This window comes from Poromitra crassiceps (assembly GCF_964638095.1).
Source record: "Poromitra crassiceps genome assembly, chromosome: 14".
NCBI lineage: Eukaryota > Metazoa > Chordata > Actinopteri > Beryciformes > Melamphaidae > Poromitra > Poromitra crassiceps.
Window position 1 is genome coordinate 19,865,742 of NC_139633.1, and position 18,090 is coordinate 19,883,831.

The 18,090-nt window shown below is 48.3% G+C and overlaps 1 protein-coding gene across 1 annotated transcript in view; it reads right to left on the minus strand.

The window, feature by feature from the left end:
• zfhx3b (zinc finger homeobox 3b) overlaps window positions 1-18,090 on the minus strand; it is a gene marked incomplete at its 5' end in the record, with an annotated part of 132,920 nt that overhangs the window by 76,551 nt on the left and 38,279 nt on the right. Inside the window, one exon of the mRNA XM_083650952.1 lies at window positions 4,737-4,968. Coding sequence (XP_083507078.1) covers window positions 4,737-4,968 — 232 coding nt within the window. The remainder of the gene's footprint in view (window positions 1-4,736; window positions 4,969-18,090) is intronic.

Sequence of the window (18,090 nt, forward strand, 5' to 3'; positions counted from 1 at the left end):
TCATATTATCTCACAATAAAAACATTCTCAGATTTGAGTTGGATGGACAAAAACTCATCAAAATGGGCGCTCAGTGGTCCTTATGTGGACTAAATTCGGGGTCCTTGATAGGACAAAAGGTTGAGGATCACTGATCTGAATAGAAGCTAGCAGTGGTGCAGTGTGTTTGGTTTCAGGCCTGTATTTAGTGCTCTCTCTCTCCACCGGGGGCAGCTGTGTGGGCTGGGGGTCCCTCTGAGGACGCCTTTTGTTTTCCCCACAGAGGAAGAGTTAAAGAAGACAAATGGAGGCCTGAGCCACACAGCAACATGCCTAAGCAGCACATTCTCACTATGGGCAGAATTAAAACAATGCATGGCTTTGATCCCTGCTGCTGGTCTAATTGGAAAGGAAATGCATTTCTGCTGCCCTGGCTCTGCGTGGACACTCAGGCCCAGGGGAGAGACGTGCCCCCAGATCCGCCCCGCTGTCTGCCAGCACTGCATCATCACCCACTGCATATGTCAACTACTGAGGGGGGGGCAGGCTTTTTTTGGTACTAAAATCTGCAGTTCCTCCAATGGCCACTTGAGGCTGGCTGCAGAAGCGAGTAAAAAATTAGCACGTTTACAGCATAAATAAACATGTTTACGGCCTCGCTCAAAAATCGGTTTTGGTCTGTATAGCTAATTTCACCATTCATGACAACTGTACAGCTGGATTTTCATCACAGACCAATAGTAGGCAGAGCAGCAGCTCTGTGGGGAAACCCCTAACCTGGTTGTCTCGCGTGAACTGTGCGGAAAAACAAGATGGCCGCGCCCAAAACGTCAAACTAGAGGCTTCAGAACGGGAGATCACAAACCAGTGGGTGATGTCACACTCACTCTGTCTGACAAAACATTACTGTATAAATGCGGGGACATTTTTATTTATTTTTTAAATTGCAGGATAGTAACAATTATGCCATGCTACCATTCCATACCACATCTCTGTACGATGTAGTCACGTGTCTGATGGTATGCTCTGAGCTCGTGGGGCATGGGGGCCTACTGTTTGTGGGGGGGGGGTGTTCCCAGGCAGGCTATAGTAGCCCAGCCAGCAGCACCTAACGCCAGCAGGGCAGCGCTCACAGGATCACAGCACAGCAGCCGGCTGGGGAATTACTGTCTAGGTGACCCAGAAATCCAGGGGCAACTTTGTTTTAACAAGCCGAGGAACCTTCCACCACTTCTGCAACTACAGTATGCCTCGACCACAAAAAAGAGGCCGTGCCTCAGAAGAGCTAGCGAGGAGGAAATTAAATATTACACTGAGAGGGAATGGTTCGCCCCGAGGGGAGGGGAGGGGAGGGGAGGGGAGGGGGTCTGAGGTGGGCGGGGGCAGTTGATGCTGGGAGGGGTGGGGGTCTGAGGTCTGATGCTGGTCGGACGAGGCACTGGCAGGGTAACATGCTCATGTGAAAGTGAGGGGTGCAGAGTTAGGGATTTGAAGTGTTAATGCTCGCTTATGAAGAGGTATGTTCATTATGATAATTTGATCAAGATGCTGGGCTGACAATCAGTATTACCGGGTACACACTTCATTTCATTTAACACACCTTTAAAAACATGCTGCTGCTGCTGCTGGTAGATTGAAGACTGGGACTACAGACACATCTCAATCATCATGGTCAGATTTTCGTGCAATTTATATGGTCAACTGTTTATGAACAGGCCTTGTATTCTTCATCTCTACAGCTCATTGTAAAGAGGATGAATTTCCCAAGAGGAGGTCAGCACTTTCACTCCATCCCCTATTTTTTATTCTTAGTGTACCTGATCAATTCAAAATAAATAGTGCACCTAAACAATTACAAAAGGACGCAAGTGAAGACATGGCGGCAGTCACGATAATCAAGTCATTATCATGAATATTTTTGTTATATGTGTTCGTTATTTACACTTGGATGGTTTAGTCTGGGCAAGATAGTGGAAAATATTGTAGTTTGATGCAGCTCTGCAGGGGAGCGTCCCCACAGTCTGATGTGTGCATGTCTGTAGTACACGTGCGTGTGTGTGTGTGTGTGTGTGCGTGTGTGTGTGTGTGCGTGCACGTGTGCGTGTGTGTGTGTGTGTGTGTATGTGCTGGTGCTGCCCACACACAGCCCCACTGCAGGGGCCCATTAGTTAACCCACAGCTAGCTAGCCTCGCTCACTCTCACAAACATGCTGATCCATGAATGCACATCAAAGGTTAGGCAAGAAATAAAAGCATCTATAAAGACAACACGGACTAAATAAAGAGAGAAAACACACACACACTCGCACCACAGCTAAACCTGCACTGAACAAACACAAACACTCAACCCCCAACCCTTTTAACCTACATGGCCCCTCCTCTTGCCTCTGCATGTTCACGTGTCCACTGGACTCTAGTTATTAACATATTTGGAGTGCAGCGAGCAGAAAGCTTAATTGTCCCTAATTGCACGGCTAAATATGTTCTCTAATGATTCCCTTCAGATCTGTGACTGCCTTTTGCGCAATTTCCCGGCCGCTGGCTTCATTATCCCTGCCTCCTTGGAACAAAGCGTCTTCACACACAGACTGGCCTTTTTCCCCCTCTCCTACACAACACAACACAGACAGCGAGTGTGTGTGTGTGTGTGTGTGTGTGTGTGTGTGTGTGTGTGTGTGTGTGTGTGTGTGTGTGTGTGTGTGTGTGTGTGTGTGAGAGGGTAGCATGCTTCCCTCTTGGAGGGACACACAATAGAGCCTTTGTCAGGGCACAGGAGTTAAAGTGATTAGAAAACCAAATCTGTGCTAAGAAAGAGTGTTAATTGAGCACAGCTCACTCTTTCTGATCAGTCCATAATGAATGAGCAGTCTGGCTCTTTGTTTTAGCCATGCTGTCGCTGTTGTATAGCTGTCTGGTTGTTGTGGTGGTTGTTGTTCTTGTTGTATAGCTGTCTGGTTGTTGTTGTTCTTGTTGTATAGCTGTCTGTTTCTTGTTGTATAGCTGTCTGTTGTTGTTCTTGTTGTATAGCTGTCTGTTGTTGTTCTTGTTGTAGAGCTGTCTGTTGTTGTACAGCTGTCTGTTGTTGTTCTTGTTGTAGAGCTGTCTGTTGTACAGCTGTCTGTTGTTGTTCTTGTTGTATAGCTGTCTGTTGTTGTTCTTGTTGTATAGCTGTCTGTTGTTGCTCTTGTTGTATAGCTGTCTGTTGTTGTATAGCTGTCTGTTGTTCTTGTTGTATAGCTGTCTGTTGTTGTTCTTGTTGTATAGCTGTCTGTTTGTTGTTGTTCTTGTTGTATAGCTGTCTGTTGTTGTATAGCTGTCTGTTGTTCTTGTTGTATAGCTGTCTGTTGTTGTTCTTGTTGTATAGCTGTCTGTTTGTTGTTGTTCTTGTTGTATAGCTGTCTGTTGTTGTATAGCTGTCTGGTTGTTGTTGTTCTTGTTGTTATATAGTTGTCTGTCTGGTTGTTGTTCTTGTTGTATAGCTGTCTGTTTGTTGTTGTTCTTGTTATAATAGCTGTCTGTTTGTTGTTGTATAGTTGTCTGTCTGGTTGTTGTTCTTGTTGTATAGCTGTCTGTTTGTTGTTGTTCTTGTTATAATAGCTGTCTGTTTGTTGTTGTATAGTTGTCTGTCTGGTTGTTGTTGTACAGCTGTCTGGTTGTTGTTGTTGTTGTTGTTGTATAGCTGTCTGTCTGGTTGTTGTTCTTGTTGTTATATAGTTGTATGTCTGTGTGTTGTTCTTGTTGTATAGCTGTCTGTTTGTTGTTGTTCTTGTTGTAATAGCTGTCTGTTTGTTGTTGTATAGTTGTCTGTCTGGTTGTTGTTGTATAGCTGTCTGTCTGTTGTTGTTGCTGCAGCTGTTGTTGGGCTCCTCCTCCTCTGGCTTTAACGTTGTGTTTCAATATGTTTTCAATGGCTGAATTGGACAGCCCTCTGGCTCCTGTTAACCAGGCCCCCATTTGACTAGGGAAGGCAGGCTTTGCAGGAATATTCTACATGAATCATATATGCTGACAATTCTTAAAAAATATGATCTAAAATCACATTTGGAGAATAAAGTGATGATAAAACGGTGACTGTGACACATATAACTTTGTTCCCAGTAATGCAATTTCTAAAATGTTATCTCTGCATGGGAACAAAACAATCAAACACATTTTGTTAGAATTTCACTCAACTGTGTGGATGGGGAAAAAAAAATAAAAAAAAATGGTGATGGGCGTTGTTTGTCTGCTCTGAAAATGATAATGCACGATATAATTAATACTGCTATAATTCAAACGTGGCTCTCTGCAGCCTCTTTGTCGTCTGTTTTAAACCAACAAAAGCAACAAGAACATTAAAAACGAGCAGAAAATGCTGCGTTTGGTAAAGCGTATTTTCAAAATAAATGTGATCCAGTAGTACGCTCTTCACAACCGCTTCCAAGGGGAGATCGAATGTACAAGTGGACAAGAAAAAACACCCATTGTGTAAATCCTATAATAAAGCATATAAAGCGCTTTGAGGGAGCAAATGGATATGTGTGTGGTTTTGTGAGTGTGTGTGTGTGTGTGTGTGTGTGTGTGTGTCTGCGCGCGCGCACGCATGTGTGTGTGTGTGTGTACATGCGTGCGTGTGTGCGTGCGTGTGTATTGTGAGTGGAGAGAGGGACTGCCAAAGGTAGAGCGAGAGAGAAGAATAAAGAGGGAAAGGCAGAGAGACACTGTAACGGGGGGCACGGGGGGGGGGGGGCATTGAGACCCCGCCTCCAGGTCCTGACCTGTATCTGATGAGGGGCATTTGCGGATGGTGAAGATGGAGCTGAGGTCGTCGTCGTCCTCCGGCAGGCCCTTCTGCAGGCGCTGCAGCTTCCTGAGGCTCTCCCCGCGCTGGTGCTTCATGGAGCGCACGTGCTGGATCAGGTTGAGCTTGGCCTTGGTGGAGTAGCTGCACAGCACACAGTGGTAGTAGCAGGCGTCGCCCTCCACCGCGTTCTCATGCTGCTGCAGGTGCTGTGGGAGGAGAGAGAGAGACAGAGAGAGAGAGAGAGAGAGAGAGAGAGAGAGAGAGAGATTATTACAGATGGCAGATAGCTGGCTAGGCACCACCGACTCACTCTCACTCACACAGTTGGCAAATGAACAAATCAATTCCCAATCACAGCCCCTGTTGTTTAACATCCAGACCTCTTCCACTTCTGGACAACTGTTTGGACTGCGCACTTTGTCTGCGCGAGTGTCTGTATCAGCGGGCTAACAGGACCGGAGAGGCCCGGCAGGCAACGCGGGGGTCTCAGGGGCCCACCCCGGCCGAGGGCCACGGGCGAGCCTCCGCACGTGACGAGCCGCGCGCTTCTGCGGCCTCACAGACAGGAGGCGGCATTGATCCCCTTCACTCAACGCAAGCCTCCCGTCCCTGAAAAGGAAACTCCAGACATCTGCCTGTTTCACGCATGGGATGCTAAGTATTGATCACGGCCAGTCAAATCCCCCGCTCGCTCACCGAGACGGAGAGGCAACGCCGGGCGCCGCCGAGGCAGGAGAGGGGGGGGGGGGTAAGTAACATTCTGAGACAATCTGGAACATTCCACAACAGGAGGACAACCTGCAGAGGACAGGAAATCAGCTTCGGGGGTATTGACCCGCTAACCCCCGGGGCACTTCCTCCCGAGACGCGAACGGCAGCCCTGGCCCCCCCCCACCCTTAAGCCCCGCCTCGAGTGTCACAACATGCCTAACGCGGCACGCCCCGTAGTGACATCGCAGCGCCACAACCTCTCGTCACACCGCGGAGAGCCGGTCTAATGACCTCCTGCGTGGCTCAATCGATGATGCCAGGCCGACCGACACCAGATGCCTGGGCCCGGGGTGACACCAGATGCCTGGGCCCGGGGTGACACCAGATGCCTGGGCCCGGGGTGACACCAGATGCCTGGGCCCGGGGTGACACCAGATGCCTGGGCCCGGGGTGACACCAGATGCCTGGGCCCGGGGTGACGCGCAACAGAGATATTGACCCTCATCCTAAAGCGTCACACTGATTGTTTTCTGCATGTTTACAGCGGAAGGCCCCGGACTCCGTGTGGCCACTTGTCTCATGCCTGCTGTCGTGTGCTTGGATCAAACTCTGGAGTCTCGCTGTGCATTTTCTGTGGCTGCGATCAATGTCGATCGCCCAAAGTTCTTTCCCTCTTTCTGTTCTAATCTGCGTGCGGTCCTGTCTCCCCGTGAGGTGCCTTTCCTCAATAGCAGTACAGACACGTCACTATTGGATATGGACACATAATAACTACATGGAATGGATGGAATGTGTAAAGTGAGTTGTGTTCAGGTCGTCCATGAGCGGAACAAACAAATAAATAAATAAATGTATTTATTAATAATAATAATTACAAAAATCAAGTGCACTGTATTAAAACGTCTCACAATTTGAAAAAAAAAGTGTCTGACATGTATCCATAGAATGATTTGTCATGAATATAGCTGACTTGTATGGTGATTACAATTATGTAATTAAGGGCTAAAAGAGGGGGAAATACTATTGGATGCAGTTAATAGTAAATGAATCCTCCAGGCCAGAACAGTTGCCACATCATGTAAAACACTCAAATTAATATTAAGCCACATTAAGAAGAAGCTAATAATCACCCAAATCATAACCATGTTAAAGTCTTGTACTGTAATTGTATTGAATGTTGGGTCCCTTCAGTATTTCAGGTCAGAATAGAATAGAACAGAACGCTGTCTGTGTTCATGGACCATGAACACCACATTGAGACGAAGGTGGAGATAAACTAAAGATTGACTCAGAGCTGGTCTGCACTGCACTGGATGACCCACGCAAAAGCAATGGAAACATTAGACATGTAACCACATTACATCTGAATCAGGTGTTGACAGCCTGCCGGGAAAAAAAAGTCATAACAATATTATACCCCCCCCTAAAATGCTCTTGTCCTTTTCTCCTCATGCTTAATTTTCAATATTGTAATATTGCTATGGGGCCTTTCTGGCCAATTGTATTCCATTCTCCTTGGTTTCATATTTCTCACTTCTACACCTAAAATGTGCATTAAGACACCGCTTCCAGGAAAAGGAATAGGATTCTGTTCCCCTTTCTGTGAGCCCCACAGCTCGCTGTAATAGAGTTATTAGGTGATTGTAAAAGGCTCTGTGTCTCTGTGTGCTCTCCTTTCTCGCCTCGTTTGAAGCCATCCATGATGTCATTGAATAGGTGCTGCTGGATATTGTGGGAGCCCCCCCCCCCTCCTCCTCCTCCCTCCTCCCCCTCCTCCACATATTGCATCAGAACTAAGGTAGAGAGAAACCTGAGAGACAGATTCAATTGGAGATAACACCAAATCCATCCTGCAAACTGTTTTTAGCCATAGCAGATGTCTCGAATTAAAAAAAGTCTTCCTGCTGCATATGACTCAAGGCTCCAAAAATCTACAAGGAGACAAGTTCCAAACACACACACACACACACACACAAACACACACAGAGACACGCACGCACGCACGCACACACACACACAGACACACACACACACACACACACACACACACACACAGACACACACACACACACACACACACACACACACACACACACACACACACACACACACACACACACACACACACACACACACACACACACACACACACACACACAACTGACAGCACCTGACCTAAACTTCAAAGCTGGTCTCAGGAGGTAGGGGAAAAAAAGTCCTGGGAGTTTGACAGTTTCCCATAAAAAGCCCAGGGTTTATATAGGAGTGAACCTGAGACTGCCTGCCCCAGAAGAGGCCATAATTCACTAGAAACCTGACTGGCCAGGAAGATGGGCTCAACAGGGCCCAAGACCGGCCTTGTCTGGTGCTTGGCGCTCTGCTGCCTACAACCCCCAAAATGGTTGCTACACCTGTAAACACCCACCTTCACCATCTCTGCATCGGCCAATGGCCATGACCCCAAAGCAGCAGTCGGGACGGACGGAGTGAGGTATGATATCTAACCAATGACGAGTGATCAGAAGAGTGGCCCCCCCAGCATGGCAGAGCGGCGGCCCCCCCAGCATGGCAGCATTCATGGAGGAAAGAAAGAACTGAGGCTAAATGACCCCGCGGGGGCTTCAGGGAGCAGAACAAGACTTCACCCAAAAGAGCAACAAGAACCTCTGATCATCATTATGCACAAAGCTCTCTCCAACACGGATTCTCCCTGGATTCCACAGGAATTATCTGTGTGAGAGACTCTGGAGATCATATCTGGGAGCGCACAAATACAGTATGGACACACTACACTCTCACACACACACACACTCTCACGCACACACACGCACGCGCACACAAATGCGCACACACACACACACACACACACACACACACGTTGAATGTGAAACATAATAATGCATGAGACAGGGCCTATGTCTGTTTCCTATGATCCTGCAGTGAAGGCCCTCGTTGATAAATCACCTCCAACTGGAGTGCAGGAATTCGGCGGCTTAATGAAAAAGTCATGTTGGGGAGAGGTGGGAGGAGCTCTGGGGAGAGGTGGGAGGAGCTATGGGGGCTTCTAAAGCACCCTGTTGAGGCCCCAACAGGAGGGGAGCTGTGGAGCAAGCGGAGAGGAGAGGGGAGGCTGGCTGGCTGGGCTGGACCCAGTGGCATGGCTTCAATTTCTCTTCAATTCCATTTAATTGACTGGGAATTTACAGCAGTCATATAGGAGACATATAGGAGATCCAGCCAGCGTGTGAGAGCCTGGAATGGGAGTGATAGACTCAACAGTGACAAGGCGGGGAGACATGATGTGAGCATGTGTGTGTGTGTGTGTGTGTGTGTGTGTGTGTGTGTGTGTGTGTGTGTGGAGTGATCTCACAGACAAGACAGACTGTGGAAAGCTCAATGTGGTTAGTGCTTTAAGAGACATGCAGTGTAAGTGCCCTAATGATTCATGGCTTCAACTACTTCATATCATCATTTGATATCAGAGTTTTGTTGTTTGTTTGGTTGTGTCTAAGAAAGGACTCATAGTATGATAATTTACACATGATACCAAAACTATATGAATTCAGGAGCTAACTGCACTGATTGTGATTTTGGAATTGATTGCTTTCTCCCTCCATGGCAGCCAGCTACAAAGCTACACTATAGAGATTGATTAGGTGACCCGAAATGAAATGTCTAAACACCAACGTTCAGATATAACAATCTTCTGTTGATTTAGTGGACTTGAAAATTATTACATTAAACTACATTTAATGTGTCGATACACCTGCAATTGGTTTTCCCCCTGAAAACTCCTGTGTCCACCGGCTGCAGTACGGCTCCGTGCAGCTGCCTGAACAGACCCACACTCATGTCATCTGTCAGATGCATGCGGGGGGATCCGACGAAAATAGAACAGGTGCGTATTTTTACCGTACTGCATGTGCCTATCTATTAACATGGGCGAGTTCCGGCAGTTGTACCGGATCCGCACAGAGCCGTACCGCGCTCTGGTGTACATTGCGTTTAAGCACCGTCACGATGCTGTTCATGGTTTCAAAACAAAGTCATGGTGTTTCAAGCCACTCTATTCCAATGGAGAGCATTGACTCTTTGTGTGGAGGATGAAGCAGCGCTCTGTGCTTGTTCAGGTAAAGAGGGACAGGGGGCGGTGTGGGCGCCCCCCCTTGGTGTGGAGGCTGAAGCAGTGCTCTGTGCTTGTTCAACTCTACACTGCACTGCACCTTGGCCTCTGAGTGGGCAAAATACGCCCGTATCAGTTGCACCACCCACCCAGAGCACTGCATACATCTGCATTTCCATCCACTTAAATACAAAGTAAAAGTGTACCTTTAACACCAAACAGTGTGGTCGCTGAGAGAGTCCAACACGACATGAGGTGGGTATATGTATGTATATATGTATATATATATATATATATATATATATATATATATATATATATATATATATATATATATATACATATATATATATATATATATATACACACACACACACACACACACACACACAAACATGTGTGCATGACACAGCCACGTAACCATTATGATCATACCCTAATTTCCACCAGTAAATTTGGCAGTGCTGTTAATACAACATGAATGCATTAAAACAGATGACTATCTATGCGCTAAATAGCTATCAATTCTAAGAGAGCTGCCAAATCCCCTCTGTGAGAGAGGCAGTGAGTATCTGTAGCCGGTATATTACTTTGTAATTGTCTCCCTGATTCTCAGCACTAAAAGCTGCTCTGCACAGACACACACCAGCACTTGACAGGAGGTCTCACACTGGACATAAAAGCTGGTGCACACACAGACACACAGCAGCACTTGACAGGAGGTCTCACACTGGACATAAAAGCTGGTGCACACACAGACACACACCAGCACTTGACGGGAGGTCTCACACTGGACAGAAAAGCTGGTGCACACACAGACACACACCAGCACTTGACAGGAGGTCTCACACTGGACAGAAAAGCTGGTGCACACAGACACACACCAGCACGTGACGGGAGGTCTCACACTGGACATAAAAGCTGGTGCACACACAGACACACACCAGCACTTGACAGGAGGGCTCACACTGGACAGAAAAGGACATCTCACACCTAAAACCCACAATGCACCCCAATGCCAGTCCTGTCTCCTTAGCTGGTGCACACAGACACACACCAGCACGTGACGGGAGGTCTCACACTGGACATAAAAGCTGGTGCACACACAGACACACACCAGCACTTGACAGGAGGTCTCACACTGGACAGAAAAGGACATCTCACACCTAAAAACCACAATGCACCGCAATGCCAGCAGTCCTGTCTCCTCCTCATATGAATGAGGACATTATATCCTCTGATATCATAGAGCTAGGAGATGCTTTCTCATCCATCGCCCGAGTGAAAATGTATACACTATTTTCAGCCATAAAACGTGTTGATGAATAAGTCAAGTAGCGTCTTTGTTATACTGACGTAGTGATGTCATGGCAGCAATTACGGGCAATGAGGTCATTGTATTTCACTATGAAAGGAGACAATGAGATGCGCCTGTTGGGCTGAAAAATACACTCTGGCCCGAGTGAAAAGAAAACAGCTCTGGGTGGCTCAAATCTCACTGTGAGACTTGTATATCCATGGTGTGGGGACGTGTATACCCACGGTTGGTGTGGTGTCTATGTGTATCTTTTTTCCTGTCTTTTTTTACACTCCTGTTTGATCTAAATAAAACTGTCCAAAGAGAAGCTGAAAAGGTAGCAATTATAAGGGTTGGGAGTCGTCAGGGTTGGGTTTAAGTTTAGGGTTAGGGTCTCTAGAGAATGACACAGTGTGGGATTCCCCTGGGAAGCAGCCAGGTCGTGTAGCAGAGGGAGCAGTTTGGCCCGTGACTCCCTGTCCGCCAGCAGCAGCAGCAGCAGCAGCAGCAACAACAGCTCCAGCCACAGAGACCCCGCCGAGTGCCAAGTTCACTGGCTGCTTTGAATTAGCCACTGCAAGTTCCAGCAACATGCCTGCAGTCAGGCTGTGGCTGAGGGGGGGTACTGCACGTTCCAGGAGCAACATGCCTGCAGTTAGGCTGTGGCTGAGGGGGGGTACTGCACGTTCCAGGAGCAACATGCCTGCAGTCAGGCTGTGGCAGGCTGAGGGGGGGTACTGCATGTTCCAGCAGCAACATGCCTGCAGTCAGGCTGTGGCTGAGGGGGGGTACTGCATGTTCCAGCAGCAACATGCCTGCAGTCAGGCTGTGGCTGAGGGGGGGTACTGCATGTTCCAGCAGCAACATGCCTGCAGTCAGGCTGTGGCTGGGGGGGGGTACTGCATGTTCCAGCAGCAACATGCCTGCAGTCAGGCTGTGGCTGAGGTGGGGTACTGCATGTTCCAGCAACATGCCTGCAGTCAGGCTGTGGCTGAGGGGGGGTACTGCATGTTCCAGCAACATGCCTGCAGTCAGGCTGTGGCTGACGGGGGCTACTGCATGTTCCAGCAACATGCCTGCAGTCAGGCTGTGGCTGAGGGGGGGTACTGCATGTTCCAGCAACATGCCTGCAGTCAGGCTGTGGCTGACGGGGGCTACTGCATGTTCCAGCAACATGCCTGCAGTCAGGCTGTGGCTGAGGGGGGGTACTGCATGTTCCAGCAACATGCCTGCAGTCAGGCTGTGGCTGAGGGGGGGTACTGCATGTTCCAGGCCCAAACTGCATACCTACTGCTTCCTGTACCTCATCCCCACCCTGTCCGGCTAACCCTCCAACCTCCAGCCCACCCTGGTTCCTCTGTCTCACAGCCCATAATGTGCTAAGTTGCTTTCTCTATACGGCCTCGCTGTAGAAATGATCCATCACTACCAATGAATAAAAACAGGTTGCATATTTGTCTCTGGTCGGGGGGGGGAGAGAAGCCAAACGGACCTCTTTGTCATATGGGAGGGCGTGGAGCTAAAGATGGATAGCTGATGGTGTCCTTAGAGAGGACGGCCATAACACAGGTCTATGAGACAAAGTAGCCGAGGAGGGAGGGGGGGTCAGAGAGACACTTAAAGACAATGCAGCTTACTGGTGCTCCACTCCCACCACTCTTACTTACTTTAACATTAAATAAAGCAATAATTATTGAATTCCTTTTGAATGAGTAAGATGCTAGAAAGTAAACAATGGGAACATAATTGCAGAGGGAAGGCAATCAATGCAGGCAGTCATTTGGGCCATGTTGATTGTGTAGGCTTGCTGTATGTGCTGTTTGCGTGTGTGTGTGTGTGCGTGTGCCTGTGTGTGTGTGTGCCTGTGTGTGTGTGCGCACGCACGCATGTGTGTGTGTGTGTGTGTGTGTGCGTGCGTGCATGCATGCGTGCATGCATGCGTGCATGCCTGTGTGTGTGTGTGTGCATGCGTGTGTGTGTGTGTGTGTGTGTGCGTGTGTGTGCGTGCATGTCTGTGTGTGTGTGCGCGTGCATGCATGTGTGTGCGCGTGCATGTGTGTGTGCATGCATGCGCGCGTGCCTGTGTGTGTGTGTGTGCATGCATGCATGCGTGCGTGCCTGTGTGCGTGTGCATGCCTGTGTGTGTGTGTGTGTGTGTGTGTGCATGTGCATGCCTGTGTGTGTGTGTGTGTGTGTGTGTGTGCATGTGCATGCCTGTGTGTGTGTGCATGTGCATGCCTGTGTGTGTGTGTGTGTGTGTGTGTGTGTGTGTGTGTGTGTGTGTGTGTGTGTGTGTGTGTGCGCACGTGCCTGTGTGTAGTAGCAGTTGTAAAGCTGGGCGAGAGAGGGGGAGTACGTTGTGTTGTGACAAGAAGCTGAATAATACATTCTCACATACACGGGCACAAAACAAGAGTTGGGTAATCCCTGCTTCAATAATGACCCGGGGCTGGAAACAATAGCTCTCAATCAGCTGATCAATGTGTCGGCGTAATTCATTGGCCAGTCAGTGTGTTTGAAAGAGGAGGAGGAGAAGCGGGCGATCAATGCTGTGTGTGGTGATAACGAGCCTGGGCCTATGCCCACAGGAGCCCCACACTGGCGGCCAGGGTCTCTCTCATTAAGAACATTTGGATAAGCATGGCTATACATACATAATGTGCACTTCTGATCAACAGCCAGATAAACACCTCTCCCCCCTTCTTAATGAGCCGGGTCCCACTTTGTGTGACACACAGCAGCGACTCTGACACGGGCAGGAAGTGATGTCAATCCCCAAATATGGAGAGAGAGAGAGAGAGAGAGAGAGAGAGAGAGAGAGAGAGAGAGAGAGAGAGAGAGAGAGAGAAAAAATAGTAAAGCAAATTAACGGCAAGCTGTTGCCCTCCTCTTTCAGTAGCTAATTAACAGCTTAACCTCCCGGTGCTTTTATGAAAGCCATGCTGGGAGGAGCTTGTCAAAATTGCAGTACAATAAGTCTGCCTGCAGGAGGCGACAGCTGGGTGGAGCCATGGGGGTATACCCAAACAACTGTTACAGCCGCTTGATGACATCTGTACTGGCAAGGTACCATCTGGAAGTTGAACAAGGCAACTCGGGACCTGCCCTGCCCCTCCTCTCCACAACAACAACCCACAGCGCCGTGTCAACATCGCAACCCTCCATTTTGGACACCGGTGACAGTAATTATTTAGACGGGACCGGAGAAGAATGTGTTTTAATTCTCATCGGCGCCAAACAGGAGATCCACTCCAGGCGGAGACGTTCAGAAGTATTTGTAGTTTAATACGTCTCTTTCATCTCTGTGAATAACGCCTGGAGGCATCTGTGTTTTATTTATTACAATCATGAAAATTAATGCTATTATGAAGGACAAGAACAGCTTTGTTCAATAACACGTCTGCTGAAGTCGACCGGCCATGTACTGTTTTGACTGTAGTAGGCGAGTCCAGGTTAGCAAACGGATCAAATCTCTATCTCCACAGACGCTATATCTACAGTATACCGTATCTGCCCAGAAGCTATCTACAGCACCGTATCCCTCAAGTAAGACTACGACAAGGTTTTCACAAGAGGGGTAGAGAATAAGCAGGCCTGTGGAAAAACCACACCTGCTCTTGGCACCCACACCACCAACTGAACGTCCACACACTCCACCCCGCTATCTGAGCCCGTCCTCAGTCACAAACATAAAGCTGACTGCACCCAGAGGCTACTAACATCATCCTACAAACCACTCCCTGGCTCCAGGCTAGCAAATTGGGCTAATGGAGCAGATTTAAATCTGAAGCACAGCTATAGCGTGACATAAGCCTGCGACTCCTTGGCCTCGTACTGTGGACTGCGTGTTTAAGTAAATTAGAGATAAGCGAAGCAGCTCGAGCTAAATGTTGACAATGCAAACCATAGTGAGACTTAAGAGAAGAGAGCCTGCAGCGAGGAATTAAATGTACATCTGTGTCTGTATCTGTATGTAATCTAGTACATCTAGAACTTCCATGTGAATCAGAAGAACATCCCAGGAATGCCCCTTAACAGATCTATATAGAGCTTCTTGTGTACACGTGTGTCTTTGTGTGTGTGTGTGTGTGTGTGTGTGTGTGTGTGTGTGTGTGTGTGTGTGCGCGTGAGTGTAGTGTGTCCATACTGTATGTTTAGGAGTAGTAGATAGAGATGGGAACAAGATGACTGACCATCTACTGTACTCGGGACCTGGTCCAGGTCGGTACCTGGACTCGTCCATACAGGTGGTCACTGATGTGTTAGTAGTAGTCTCGCTTGCCAGCCTCCCCTCCCTTCCGTGAGAGGAGTCTGGCAGTGCTGGTCTGCATTCTGGAATTGCGGGGGGGGGGGGGGGGGGGGTGCTCTGTCTGGTTTAAACCAATCACACTCGTCTTGGGCGGCGCTTAGCGGCAGTGCCCTTGGAAAATAGTTTCTAACAATCCAATCTTCGTCAAAACTTGCCATTTTCAGCGTGTAGCAACAAGCTAGTGTGTAGGTCCTTTCTGTCCTTAGCGTGCTAGCTAGTTAGCGTTGTTGTTTTCACTTCGGCGGCCGGGGACATTTACAGCGACACACAGGGAGGAGGGAGCGGAAGCCGCTCTGATTGACATGGTCGGAGCCAATGACAGAGCTTGTAAGCGGGGAGCGGAAATCCGGCAGCGACTGAAACGGTCGCCTCCAATGGGAGAGCAGCTGTAGAGCAGGGGAGGGTTTATGCCAGCAGCCTGGTTCCATGCAGCCAGACTATGTTAGTGGTGTAAAGGCAGAGGCCTGCGCCCACACAACTGGACACCTCACTGCCTCTCATTTGTCACTTGCTAGCAGACAATGGCAGCATGGCCTTGTGGAGCAAGTGGGACTGCAGGCTGCAGCGGCGTGCTTGTTACAGTAGGTGGAGGTGGAGATGGGAGACAGTTTGGGTGGGGGGAGCATGAACCATGGGAGTGAGGGGTCGTGGATCGGGGATGGGGGTGTTGGATTATGATACAGACAAACAGCACTTGTGATGATGAATGTAGTCAGGGAAAATTAAATTCAGGGCAGGAACATTAGCCAAACACAATTAGTCTTTGAGAACAAACATAGCAGTCTGCCCTGAATGCAGATTCATTGCCATAGCATGGCAAGGGAGTAGACATCAGAGGAGTCAGCAGGACTCAGTGGCGTAACCCAGAGGTGAAACGGAGTTACTGTTAGAATGACGGGTCGCCTCCCCACCTCGTTGGGTTACCGTGACCCAGAAAAGACGACCTAAATGTGCCAACGGCCATGGGGTGGCAGAGGGCCGCGCGCGCGGACTGAACCGCGTCTCTCCCCGATCTCCTGTTCCACCTCCTCTCTGACGTAATGCTACAGAGGAGATACAGAATCCCGTCTCCTCAGGACCCGTATTATCTAGCTTTCACCGCCGGCCTTCTCACTTTGCTACTGTAAATATTTCATTACCACATAATTGGTTGCTGCTTCGGGCTACGCAATAAGGCGCTGATAGTTGTAACACTGTATGTTTTCTCACTTTCCGGGTTATTTTTTTCTGATATATATAAAATTCAAAGAGATGTGGTTTGGGGGGAGGGGGGGGGGGGTGTTTGACATCTCAACTGGGGGAAGTGTTTAGTTGTTCACGCGCTGCCCCAGCCTCCGCTCACTACACACACCAGCTAATTAAGACCAGTGATGATGGCCTCAGCCAGAGTCAATATTGAACCCAGTCTTAAGCAGCGATCTTTATTAGGAGCTGACAGAAGGAGCAACATGGCCTCCGAGTGGTCCTCTTCTTCCAAATGAAAATGAACGGGTGGAGGTGGAGTGGAGGTGAATATACACACTGAGTCTATATGTGGGCTTATTTGCGTGGCACATGAAGGACCTTGTTCTCGAGTGAGCACTGCTGGTGAGTGTTCTTCAAGCAACACCACACACCCACCAGCTTCACCTGTCAACTTGTCCATGCTAACAACTATAAAGCTGCAACAACTTTATATAACCTCCTCATAATAAGTCAAAGCCTATATTGTTGCACTTTTGGGCTCGTCTGGCGAGAATACATTAACTAACAATTAAAGGTGGAAAAAAGACAAACTGTTTTAAGTGGTATCACAGGAGAAAATATTAGAGTTTACAAGATGTGCATTACGAAGAGTAACACACACATATCTGGCCTGCATTATCTGTGCTATGGGTCTGTATGCAATAGAAAGTCATTATTATACACGTCCTCTGAAAAACTCTATTCATTTAGTGGACAGAGTAGAAGACTATCTATCCAGGGGTGCGTTTCTAGGGAGTGGCCAGGGGTGGCACTGGCGACCCCTGAAATCTAATTGGCCACCCCAGGTGCCACCCCAAAATCTTGAGGCTGCTAGCATCTGTGGCCGAAATTCATGATCCTGGTATCATATGAAACTAGAAGATCTAAGGCATCCGTTGCTACCAAGCATATCATTCTAGCTGGTTGGGAATGGCAGCTAAATAACGCTCCAAATTCTGGCAAAATTTTGGCGAGGGGTAAACCTTTCTACATCCTTCCTAAATGCCGCACTCAGTGTCACCCTTGCTTGAGTCTGTGCCCCACCTAGGCCACCCCAGTCAAAATGGCTTGGGCACGCCACTGTATCTATCTGCATTGAGAAACCGACTATGTAAATACAGGGAAGCAACCATATATTTAAGCAATATATCACGAGAGCAAGTGTGTTGTGGTGAATATATCCCGCTGATAAACTGTTATCCCACTCGGCCTGCGGCCTCGTGGGATAACAGCTTATCAGCAGGATATATTCCACAACACACGCTGCTCGAGTGCTATATTGCTTTTATAAAACGGTTTCCAAGTATAATAATATAATAATAATAATACTATAAGTCTGACTGGCATTTTATTCTGATAGAGTCAGTTGAAACACTACTGTAAGGCGGGACCTCTAGCAAGAAGATAGACGTGCGGGTGATTTGATTGGATCGTTCTGGAGACTGAAGTCGACATTGGCCAATCCTGGCGCTTGCTGAGAGCTATTTGCAAAGCCTGACACCAGAGCCGTCTGCCGACACCAAGTAACGTTACGTCGTATTTAGAAATGCGGGGTTAAGAGTGAGGGCGCGCGAGAGAGGGGTTAAGACATTAGCCCGCGTCTATTCTTGTACAAAACATCATTTTCTGCGAAGTATTAGTAAAGTTATAAGCGAAGATCGATT